The sequence below is a fragment of the Colius striatus genome, chromosome 1 (assembly GCF_028858725.1).
Source record: "Colius striatus isolate bColStr4 chromosome 1, bColStr4.1.hap1, whole genome shotgun sequence".
NCBI classification, from domain to species: domain Eukaryota; kingdom Metazoa; phylum Chordata; class Aves; order Coliiformes; family Coliidae; genus Colius; species Colius striatus.
Genome location: NC_084759.1, coordinates 127,223,592 through 127,235,957, shown reverse-complemented (window position 1 = coordinate 127,235,957; position 12,366 = coordinate 127,223,592). Strand labels below are relative to the sequence as shown.

Sequence of the window (12,366 nt, the reverse complement as noted above, 5' to 3'; positions counted from 1 at the left end):
TCTGAAATTTAGCCTATTCTCCAGTCCATATCATTTCTCAGCTTTGGAAGTCCAACCATGACAACATGAATTAAGCCTAGAAAATTACAAAATGGTGTTCTGGTGAAAAGCATGAGATATACTAAGATTTTTTAAAGAATTTTATAATTTTTATGGGTTTATAGATTTTTTAATATTAAAAAGTAATATATATATATAGTCTATATTAAAAATTAGGCTCACATTTGCCATGTGATTCCTTAAATGTAAGGCACCACTTCTGTAAGGTAGGTATTTATCTTCATTTAGGAAGCGCTGTATTAAGCAATACTGATACTGACTAAGCACACACAATAGTTTCTGTTACTGGGAACTCAATTTGATTTTGACAGCACTCCTATTTGTTGATGCTCTTAGAGGTCAGAACAGTGAACATGTCAGTCTTCTGTTTCCCATGATGTCAATCCCGAATGCCTACATTAACTTGAAATGATTCACTTACTATAAAAGGTTAGTACTTATCCCTGGATTTTTGGATTGGGACTTAAATAAAGCAAATCTCATGGTAACAGCTGAGGTGGCTACTTCTATGAGATTTATGTGACCTTAAAGCTGCAGTTCTTCTGCACATAAGGAGTCTGAGTAAAAGGGCTTTCTGAGGCTTCGGGGTTTGATTTTATGTTCTTGGCAAAAATGTTATTTGTACATAGTACCAGGAAGATAAGCATACTGAGCAAGCTTCCTTGGGACATGGATGGATTACATCAGCCTGCCGAGATGACTGATTTTAAACAATAGTGGTTAAGATGTGTGGAACGGTGAAAATTTGTGTTTAAAATTCTTTATATGAGGGGTTTTAAATTTTCAATTTAAAAAATTCCTTCTTCAGATGCCTCCTCTGTTGCCTAATGCTGAACAAACGGTCTGAATGGAGTCAGCCCCGGTCCTTCCTACATCCTTGGCCCTGCCTGAAACTCTGCAGTGTGCCAGCAGCAGCGGGACCATTTGCTACAAGTGGAACTAGCCTGTTGATTCATTTCACATAGTACTGCATGGCCACCTTCACCTGCCCAGCACTGTGGCAGTGGTGGGTAGCTGAAATTAATTTGAACTACAACACTTCCATGGGAAAAATTGAGCACTTGGAAAGCGCTGTTTGTTTTGGCCATCCCAGATGTAGCACTTTGCTTTATACTAAAAAGCCTTAGTGATGCCTTTTTAGTTGTCTGGAAGAATTGTTTAGAAAAGAGTAAAAGAGACATTGCAGGTAAGGGTGTTTGTGAGATAAGGGGTGAGATTTTTTTTTTCTTCAAAATTACCTTGTGATTTGGTTGCCTGCCCTGTGAAGCTTAGTACCAGTCAGATGGGGAGCAGTGGTGCTGCTTGTTATCACATCCTGGTCAGGAATCATTGCATCTTATAAAGCAGATCTTTTGGTGGTACAGAAATTAAGGCATCCAGAATTCCTGGCTGCTGTAGCAAACGCTGGCTTCGTGGTGTAGCTGCTGCCCTAGTGCTGGGTAGAGTAGTGCTGGGTAGAGTAGTGCTGGTTTGTTCCCCTGACTCTCGCCAAGGACACTTGCCTGGCTGCAGGAAGGAGCTGTGTAACACATCCAGCAGATGCCAGTGAAAAAAGCATTTGAAAGCTCATTTTCTATCCTTCTAAGGTCAGATGTATAGCTGCCTCTGTCCCATCTGGCTGCTGATGGCTCCTTTCTCTCTTGGAAGATGTCATTCCTGTCCTGCCTTGTTTGACTTGTTGAATAGAGATCCATGCCCTGTGCAGTTTATTGCCTGGCCAAAAAAAAAAAAAAAAAGAAAAAAAAAGAAAAAAAAGTTTATTCCTTAAATTCCCTAAACTAGTTTTGCTTGAAATACAATGTGGCTTAAGCACTTGTGGTTTGGGGAACAGTGGTGGCAGTGATTCATGGTAATCCATCATGCCCTATCCCACAGGTTGTGCCTTTCCAGGAATCCTACCCTAAATTGGTGCACAGGGAAAATGTGATTAAAGAAAAGCCCTTTTTCTGTCATTATCTGTTGGAAGGGCATTCTGTGAAAGACCCGTTGAGCAGTGTTTTGTAATTGCTGGGGAGATTACTTCACCACCTGAATTAATTGCACCAGCAGAAAAAAAAATAGTGTCTGACTTCTGCAAAGGGAAGTTTAAATTCTGTCGTTAAGAAGCTGTTAAACTCTGCTTGGATAAAAATTAAGGCTCCACAGATATGGAGGCAGAAGAGACTGAGGTGAGTCTGAGTGACTGCTCAGCTGTCAGGTGATTGCTGAGCTCTTAGTCTTGCTTAACCTAGCATTAATTAGAGGTGGAGTTTTACACTGCAGTTACTCAGTCCTGCCTTCACCCAGTCCTTTCCCATTTCGATGTGTCTTTCCTTCAGAGACAGGATGGCTTTTGTTTTGCAGGGTATTTCCTGAATGTTGTGAGTGTGGTGTTCCTGTGCTTTTAGGCACAAAAGTACAAATATCACCTTTGTTTATTTGGACATTAACTTAAATTAGTTTGTTTACCTCAGATGCTCATGTCTTAGTTTTTTACAGTAACTCTCATTAGTTTCTGTGATTATATTGCCAATATAAAAATTCATGGAGATTTAGAAGAAATAAAAATGAAACAGAGGAATGATGATGTGTGAGTCTATAGGCATTTTAAAGAGATCTTTTTAAGTAAAAAAAAAAAGATAAATAACAGTGCATTTGGCTTTCACACTATCTAATGATTGTATCAGTCCTGAAATATTGTACTCTTTTGCTTTTCTTCGCTATATTTCAGTCTTGTAGCTTTATCCTTCCTAGAGGAGTTGAAATAAATGCACAGTTACTATAAGGCTTAATCTTGTTTTGAGTTACTATAGGGCTTAATCTTCCTCCATTTTATTTCATTCATATACTCTGATTTTTATGACAATCTGTTTTCTATCAAATCAGCTATACCCTTCTCTCTCTACCCCAAGCAAAGCAAAAAAAGGTTGATGGATTGCCATGCTAACAGCCGTGTCAACTGGTCACAATATACAAGATATTTCCTAAACATCCATTAGAGTATATTACAAGACTTGATGAAGAAAAACAAACACTTTTCCAGGTAGTCTGTCAAGATGGTGCATATCTTTGATATCTGTTAATTGTGCTACTTGTCACCCTATTTTTGTATTACACACCAGTTTAGAGATTAAACCGTGCTGCAGATGTCTTTTTTTTTTAAGTGTCAAAGTACTGTTCAATTTGTATACTGCATCTGTTGATAGATCCGCAATCACGGAAAAACTTATCTACACGGGAATGCAGATAAGCAGGCACTTCTTTATTATGCAGCGCTGGGAAAACACGGGAGGATAGCTCCTCCATATGTGCTTCGTTGTTAGTTAACCATTTTCAGGGCTTTTATGCACTTATCGGTCTCTTTGTTTTAGTAACAGCTAAGGTAACCTAACAAATACATATACCAGGGTCTTGTGGCTAAGGTAACCTAACAAATACATTTACCGGGGTCTCCTGGCTAAGGTCCCTATCAGGTGTAGTATGTAACTCTTGCAGTTTGATCCCTATGTGATTCAAATGAATACTTACTTAATCAATAGGTATTTGAGTTATTTACAAATGCTTAGCTAATTGATTCAACTATTACTAGGTGATTAACAAGTGCTTAAAAAGTGCTTGACTACTTATTGTGATGATAAGTTGTTAAATAATTGTGTATCTGCAACACATCAAGTCAAGTTTTATATTTATCTCAGTTGCTTTAATTTGTTTGCACTGGAAGAACTGTTTCTGTTTTCTGAGATTAAGATTTTTTATAATTTGCTTTTGTTTTTTAGTATAGCTGAAAATATCACATGTAGTTGGATCAATCAGTACTACCAGTATGAAACCTTTAGAAGAAGGGTTACTGAAATGTCCCCTGTGAGGCATTAATTTAGTGGATTTTGTCATCCAGGAGAGTCCCATCCAACAGGGAACAAGCAACAGCTACATGCTAGACGATATTAACATTAGTCTAGTGACATGTTTGGTTCTGAGGGATTATGTTGAAAATATGTGTGTGTATCCTCAAATTTATTAATTTCACTTTTGCTAAAATATACCTGTTATAAGGAATAAATGAAGCTGTTTTCCAAAACTGAGATTCCCCTGCACAGACCTGCCTTTCTCACCTGTCCCCCCCTTCATATACCCTGTCTGCCTAGCTTCACTTCCATGCAAAGCCTCCCATGGTTTGCAAAATCCTATCCTGAGAGAAAAAAATATAGCAGGAAACTATGCAACATGCAGTTTCTGGTGTCAATTTTATGTTTGTATGTAGGTACCTTTAAAAATAAAAATAGTAATATTTTTAAAGGACATGTGATTATTTTCTTAGCAGGTTGAAGTTGAAGTGTACCGGAGAGATTCTAAGAAACTTCCTGGCCTGGGAGACCCTGACATTGACTGGGAAGAGAGTGTCTACTTGAACCTCATCCTACAGAAGGTAACAGTGATGCTCATCTAATTTGCATGGACTATTTATGTTAGAGAGGCTTCAAGGTAGCCTTTCATCTCTCTCTGTTCCTTCCAAACTTGGGGAATTCAAACACTTCTGGAGGACTGAAAGAAAACATGGCTTTAATTTTGCCTTTTAGAATCTAAATTAACATAAACTGAGATGTTTATTGTTTTTCTGTAGAGTCCTATTGGCCTTCCTCAAACAACTTTAAATATGTTCAGTAGAACTGGGCTGAATTTTATGCTCTGCAACAAAATTTTGCAAAATGGAAGGCTTTGTCAAGTTTAATAGCTTTTGAGAGTTGAAGGAAACTGTTTGACAAACATTTCTGTTACAGTTCACAGTTCTGGTGCACCTAAGAGAGGGAACTGCTAAGTGACAATGCAGTAAAGGTGTTACATATTGCACTGGGAGTTTGCTGTTCTTGACACCAGAATTTTTTATTGGTTTTGGTGGTGGTGGAAACATAAAGCTAGGACAAATTATTTCTTTAATTAACTCATAGGTTGTTCTGTTATTGCATACATTAGATTGGCTCTTAGGGAAGCTGAACATTACTATAGTCGTTTGAGATCCCTTAAAAGTTTTGTTGATTATGATCTTGGAATGAAAGAGTGCTGGCTCATTGCACAAATACCAGAAAATAAATTGTTTTCATTCTCTCTCCTTCCTCCCAAAAGTCTCGTTGTGGAACTACTCTGCAGAGAGCAGTTTCTGCCTTTATTTGATGCTGAATAAAACCAGAATCCATTTGCTACAGTCAGAATTCAGAGGTGCCATTACAGCTGGGCATTGCTTGTCCAGAGCTATTGTACTTACTCCTTACGAGTCTTTTTTCAGGTTGTTTGTCAGGCTATGTTAATGGTTTCTGACCTCTCTAATGTGTTGCTTGTGTTCATTAGTGTTTCTGCTTTTCCATTTTTGAAAAGAGGGTCTCTTTACCATTGCAACCTTAAAGTGTGCTTATGTATATGCATCATGTTTATTCCCCCCAGCCGACCAGTAAGCTAATGTTAAACAATATTGACAGAAATTGATTTACTCATAGATTGCGCACCTCAGCAAGCATCTGTCAAAAAGATTTCAGTATCACTGGGTTGATAAACACAGGCTTGAAAATTGTAGGAGTTAAGAGAATAAAGAAAACAGCAATATCAAAACATCTTACTTTTTTGCCAGATAGCTAAAGATAGACATTAAGGCAGAACATATTCTGCATCATGCACATTAATGCTTTGTTTTTCTAACTCTAAACCTTTATTTCTCACTCTGGTGCCCTGTTTTAGCTGGATTATGTGGTGACATGTGCTGTATGCACACGCTCTGATGGAGGAGATATTCACATTCACAAAAAGAAATCTCAGGTGAGATTACCCTTTTACCACTGTCGATAGGAGGCTGGCATCCAGTATTATCTAATCCTCAAAAATGTATCAAAACCAGGGCAGTGCTTCTCAGGCTGTGTTTTGACAGGTGCATCCTTGTGAAGTACCTCAAGTTTTTTTCTGGTGACATTTCCTGCCCATCATCTAAATGTGAGAGCTAAATGTTCTTTATAGCCCCTCTCAAAATATTTTAAGTATCTCTGCATGCTTTCAAGGTTTATATCTTCACCTACTGGATGGCACAGGAGGGAGAGTATGCCCAGCTGTTAACTAATGTGAGGGTAAACCTAAAATTGTGTGAGACTTGAGTTACAAGAAGCCTTCAGGGTAACCCTGTAACGTAGGACTATTAAATGATGGACAATTTACTTGATTACCAATTTATCTTTTTTATTGATTTATGAGATTCTTGTTTCCTCTCTCAAACTGCTCGTTCCCTCCATCTCCACACCAAAGGATTTTAGCATTGCTTCTGTGCAGCACACAGTTAAGTAGGAGTTTAGCACAGTGGAGGAGACTAAATAATGGAAGGGAGAGAAACAAGAAACCCCCGGCTTCTTCACTCAGTTTCCAGGAGATCTTGCAACACCTTCTTCTAGTTGGCAGAAATTCTGTAAAAGGTTCCTGTTTAACTTTAAAAGACTCTTTTTCCCAGGCATTTCCATTCCTTTTATTCATTCATCTGCTTGTGTGGCTTTATGTAAAATAAACCAGTGCTTTTTAATCCTTTATATTTTTTTTTCCATTTTAAAATAATTGTTGCTTTACCTACAAACAAAAATAGCAATGCTCATTATTTTATTGTAGTTTGCATTGGTTAGACACATAATTCCCTTCTTCTGGTGCTGTTGAGACACCAAGTTAAGACACTGATGTAAGCCTTTTATTTCTCATTGCTTTTTCCACTGCTTCCTAGTCTGAATTTCACCCTGAGTTAACTTCTGCTAAATTCTTCTGAGAAAAATTTGTAAATGTGGCATGCAGATCTGAAAACGAGGAAGATGAGGATGAGAAACCTGCCTTCACTGCATGTGAGCAGTGTTCAGAGTAAGGAGTGGATTTTCTGTTCCTCATTGCTGGAGGCTCATATTGTGAAACTGCTTATAAATATTTCTGTCTCTCCCCTTTCCTAGGAGAAATTCAATTCACATTAAAACTTAGCAGTATATAATAGTAACATTTCAACATCGTGAAGTTGATCTATGGAGAGAGAAAAGGCAATTCTACAAACTGTAGAAGGCATATTTGCAGTCAGGTATTTCATCGTAACATGCGCCATGAAGGCTCTTAGTTTTAAGTGAGCACAAGTCAACTTTTAATATTACCATCCTGATAGTTCTTGCTTTAGAAGGCATTATTGTCCTGACAGTGTGCATCCACATGTTGAATAAGTCGAAACCCTGTTGAGGCATAGGACTTGCTGTGCTACTCCAAACCTATTACAAAGCTACGGTGTTCATACCAGTAGAGTACTTAAAGCACAAAATTAGTGTAAAAAAGGCTGATTTTCCCCTAAATTATTTTGCAGACTACATTGATTCTCTGCTGACTTGACAATAGGATCTCTACAAACTGTATTTTCCTCAGGTGTGTGTTACTAGAGATGAGTTTGGGGTTGGTTCTTTTTGCTTTACATTGAATGGCATGATAAGGATGCCTGGAAGATGTCCTTGTTTCAGGCATTGGTTCAAGTGTCATTTTTGAGGAGTCTTGTTACTTTCTAATGCTGTTTGTTGTTATGAAGCAACCTTTCTTTTTGATCATCTGTATTTAAATGTGCACCTAGGCTTCATAAGTACAGATAAGGAAAATCAGCCCTCTGTTGAATATCTAATATCCTAGCCTTAGTCATGTTTTGTATTGAATGGTTTGTAGCAGTGGGCTAAGATTTAATGGGCTTCTTTAATTCAAAGCTTTGTTTGTAATCAGAAGTAGAAGCAAAGCAAGCTGCTTGGTATTAATTCTCCTCCCCCTTTACCTGCTTGTTAATCTTGTTGGAATGATAAAATCTAAAGCCTTTAGCTATTTCAACATAAGTTGTTTTGTGGAGTGAAGTGACCAAAGGAGTTCAGGAACTGCTTCAGAGGGAGGAACATGCAAGAGGAAGAACAGTGGACAGAGAAAGAAATAGAGGCAGAAACAGACAATGCGAAATCAAATGCTTGTCCTCCTGAGGGCCATGTTTCCCATAGAGTGATGTTGATCTTATTGTGATACTAAGCAAACAATAACGATGAAATTACCTGTACAAGCAAATAGTGTTGAGTCAGCTACTCTACACTAATTTTCACACTGTATGTGCTTCTGCTTTGCAGCACATTGCTGTAACAAGGCAGCTCAAGGTGGACTTCTCTGTTAATGAAAAGGAGGATACCTTAGCTGTACGATAGGATGGTAAGAGGTCAGGTACACAAAGGGACATTTACCATGGAGCAACTAGAATTTGTAACTTGCATGTGAAAATTCAAGGATTTCCCACATGATGTTGTTATTGTAAAACGGGCTATAGTCAGAAACCAGCTCAGCTTTGCCTGCAGGATATCCAGCATCTCTAGTGTAAGTGGAAATGTTGGCTGACTGAGCAGTGTTGGACTGTGGTGTTTTGGTATTGTTTGCCTTGTATTCAGAGCGTCCATTCCTGAGCTCATTTAACTGAGAAAATGTTGGGGTTTTTTTTCCATGTCTTTCTCAGCAAGTGTTTGCATCTCCTAGCAAACACCCAATGGACAGTAAAGGAGAAGAGTCAAAGATCAGCTACCCCAACATATTCTTCATGATTGACAGTTTTGAAGAGGTGAGTTCCTTCTTGCAGCTGCAGAGTTTTGTTGTATTCTCATCTTACGTCCTGATCAGCTGTTTTCTTGTGCCTTGTGAATGAATGTTCTTGGCTAATTGAGGATTATCATCCAGTAGTTTTTGTTTTGTTTTATTTGACCTTCCTCTTTCTTTAATGTTTGAAATCCGAGCTTAAAGCTGGATTTTGGCATCTGTCTTTTCGATGGACTAAAGCAAGACAGGCTGATGTGAGAACTGCTTATCTCAACAGATATTTTGCAGTGTGCACTGCCTAAAGTCTGGTTTTTTTGAAAGGCTAGGGTGGAGCATACAGCTAACTTGCTACCATTTACACCGGAACTGCCTTGGGCTTAAGGAGGATTGTGGGAATATGAATATATTTGAACTTTAACAGCTGCAGTTTGTCTTGAAGTGTTTCATCTTGCATCTGTGGCAGGTTTTCAGTGACATGACTGTGGGAGAAGGGGAAATGGTCTGTGTAGAGCTGGTGGCCAGTGACAAAAGCAACACTTTCCAAGGCGTGATTTTTCAGGGGTCCATCCGCTATGAAGCACTCAAGAAGGTCTATGACAACAGGGTAAGGTACTTCTGAAAGCCAGGAATGATACATTGCAACAATGATACTCTCACCACAATTTTTCCTTGTTGCTGAGGCTGTTAGCTTTTAGTCCTATCAGATCATCTGCATCGCAGTCTGCCTTTTTTTTTTCTTTGAAAGTTAACTGGAAGCTAATCTCAGACAACTGAGATTTTTTCAGATAAGGATATATTACTCTGGTGTTTGCCAAAGGGAATGAAACTGATAAGTAGTCAAGAATGTGACACACAAATGGATCTGAATAACAAAGTTCTGGGAGCCCTTTAATATTCTTGAAAGGTCATAGTTTTTTCTAGTTACTTCAGAGGAGGCATGTTGTGCAGGGAAATCTTAAACTCTGATAACTACCTTGCTATATGTAAAATGTGTTTAGTGTGTTTTGTACTTATGGCTATTTTCAAAAGATCACCGTAGTTTCACGGCCACAGAAAGAAGCTTTATTTGCTTTCCCACAGAAACATGAAATGCCAGCACTTTCAGCTTCAAATTCAGTACTTAGTGATGAAGTCAGGGGTGTGCAAGTGCCAGCAAACTTCTCAGTTAGTTATGAAGACAGTCCTGAGAAATGTTAAAAAGTGAACAAAATAAATCCCCACAACATCTACTGTGATGGTAAACATAATTTCCATTTGTTCCTACCCTTGTCAGTATTGATCCTGAATAATTTCCCTTCTCTCTGTTTTACATATGAGCAGTTATACACTTCCAGCAATTTTTCAAGAGTACAGGAAACTGAAATTTTTTTCTCTCTCACACCATCATCTTATGGCCTCACAATCAGCAGATGGGTTATTAAAATACATAGGAGTGAAGGTTCACTGCAGACAACGTAAGGAGAAAGCCATGCAGATGAAAGACAAGATTTGATGTGGTAAAGTCACCTCGTAGCCTAGGAACATCCTGTTTGACCTCACAGCTACTTAACATTGGTTTGTTAGATGAAATTAAATTGTTGGCTCTTTAAATACTCCATTTTGGCCAAAGGCAAAACTTGAAATTTGATAGAATAGGAGTGATCTCTCTATGCTTCTGAAGGTTACTAGATGTCAGTTGTATCTGTATTCATTCTTAGTACAATACGAGTTGTGTTATGTGATGAGCATTGTGGCCCTTTTAGGTGATAAACTGCGTAAAGTTGTGACAAACCTCTTAAGACTTAGGGTTAAGTCCTACCTTTTTCACTTGGCAAAACCTCGACTTTTTTCATATCTTTTTCATATCCTTTTTTCAGTTCTCAGTTCAATTTTCAGTCCAGTTGTGTTAAGTGGAAATTGAGCCCTTCTGTCTGTTGAGAGGGTTCAAAAGCTGTCAGGGTTTTGCGGTGAGCAATGCGGTGCAGGTTAATTGTGCGTGGGGGCTGGTTCTTTGTGCTTTGACCTTGACAGTGTGGACACACACATGTTCCAGTTGACTTTCCACAACTATGCAGTGCGCTGTGCTAGTTGGAAGTATCTCGTGTGTGTCTATTGCTTTTTGGAGTAGAACGAGTGTCCCTGCACAGGCTGTGTTGGGCTGTGCATGTGCCTGCTTGTGCTCTGGTGTGTCACAGTGTGTGGGTCCAGATAAAAACTCTTCACTTTATCTCAGTGTAGCATTGGGTAACTTCACTTTTGAATAGCTAAATGGGTTGATTTTTCTCTGCACCTCTGTTTTTGAACCTGTAAATTTGCTTCCCTTTTGGACATCACTTTAGATTGTGGCTTAAAGTGTTTCTCAAGAATCAAGATAGCAATCATTATCCATAATGTTTTTGACTTACATAACTGCTCTCAGAGAACACTTTTTAATTTTTTTTTGTAGCATGGAGATGATTTTACATGGTTTTTTTCTCCTATCTTGATGCACTGTAGGTGAGTGTTGCAGCTAAGATGGCTCAAAGAATGTCTTTTGGCTTTTATAAATACAACAACATGGAATTTGTCCGAATGAAGGGACCACAAGGGAAAGGACATGCAGAGATGGCAGTGAGTAGAGTTTCTACTGGTGACACTTCACCTTATGGGACAGAAGAAGATTCAAATCCAGATTCCCCAGTGCATGAGAGAGTAAGTAGCAGACAGAAACACTGACTCAAGGTTAAACATAAATGTATTTTGTTCTGAAGCCAGTAAACAGACTGAAGTTTGGATTAACTCACAACATGGTTCTGAACTTAGGTTTGCCTGTGTCTATTTTGAACATACTCAGTATATGCAGATGGATTTTTTGCAGTTTCCCTTGAGCAAATACCGAACACAGAGATAACTGGATGATTCATACTTCTGGCAGAGTCTTTTGTTGAAACAACAGCAATGTTGATGCCAGGGAAAATTATGATTCTGTCTGTTTTCTATGAAAATCAATAGATTCTATTTCTGTACAAGATGGGATTTACCCAGAAATGTGGAATTTTTATGTTATGTAGATTCCTTGCTAAACCTCACAGGAAATGATACTGTTAGAAGGTTTTGCCACTGATGAATGGTGCCAGTGTGAAGCCTGTATAATAGTAAAGCAAAGATTACAGATCTAGATGCAGTACCACATTTATGCTAAATTTTAATGCAAGTGCAGTAGAATATCAATAGAATCAGTCCACAGATGGTGATTTGACCTTTATTCAGTCCTGAGCCTCGTTTTCTATTAAGGCATTTTACCTAGTTAATGTGGATTAGGCAATGTGTCTTCAAAGTACCTGCACAGATGCGTCCTGAGCTGGGCTGGGTAGTTGCTGATGCATTCTAGTCTGGTTTCCTGTGTAATATAGTTAACCTGTGTAGTTTAAAGGTCTGAAGGACTGCCTCTAAATGTCTGCATGTAAAATGTGTGAGTTTTGTTTCTGTCTTCTGAAAAAGCAAAATGAGATGGCAGTGCAGAGCTTGTTAACTGGATATGCTTACTCTCTGCTGTAGAAATACAGCCTGGAGAAATCAGGCCTAGAGGGACTTGCTGAACTTTTGACTCACAACACTTTCAGTGTCAACTGGAAAATGTCAAAATAGATTTGATAATGTATTATCATTGTTTTTAGCTAATGGCTTTAATGGTGATTTGTCTGGTTTTGGTTTCACCTCCAGGTATAATAGAAAATGGCTGCAGAATTAAAAATAGAGACAAGCACAAATTAG

General features: G+C 38.5%; 1 protein-coding gene across 7 annotated transcripts in view; it reads left to right on the top strand.

The window, feature by feature from the left end:
* The window catches only part of KIAA0930 (KIAA0930 ortholog), an 87,887-nt gene that overhangs the window by 57,188 nt on the left and 18,333 nt on the right, over nt 1-12,366 (top strand). For 5 of the 7 annotated variants that reach the window (XR_009819693.1, XR_009819692.1, XR_009819695.1 and 2 more), the window contains exons 3-7: nt 4,358-4,465; nt 5,767-5,844; nt 8,558-8,659; nt 9,098-9,238; nt 11,110-11,304. Coding sequence is in view for 3 of the 7 variants with exons in the window: in XM_062006972.1 (XP_061862956.1) it covers nt 4,358-4,465; nt 5,767-5,844; nt 8,558-8,659; nt 9,098-9,238; nt 11,110-11,304 (624 nt within the window). In the remaining 4 variants the exon portion in view is untranslated. The remainder of the gene's footprint in view (nt 1-4,357; nt 4,466-5,766; nt 5,845-8,557; nt 8,660-9,097; nt 9,239-11,109; nt 11,305-12,366) is intronic. The other 2 variants (XM_062006993.1, XM_062007000.1) reach the window with 2 other exon arrangements.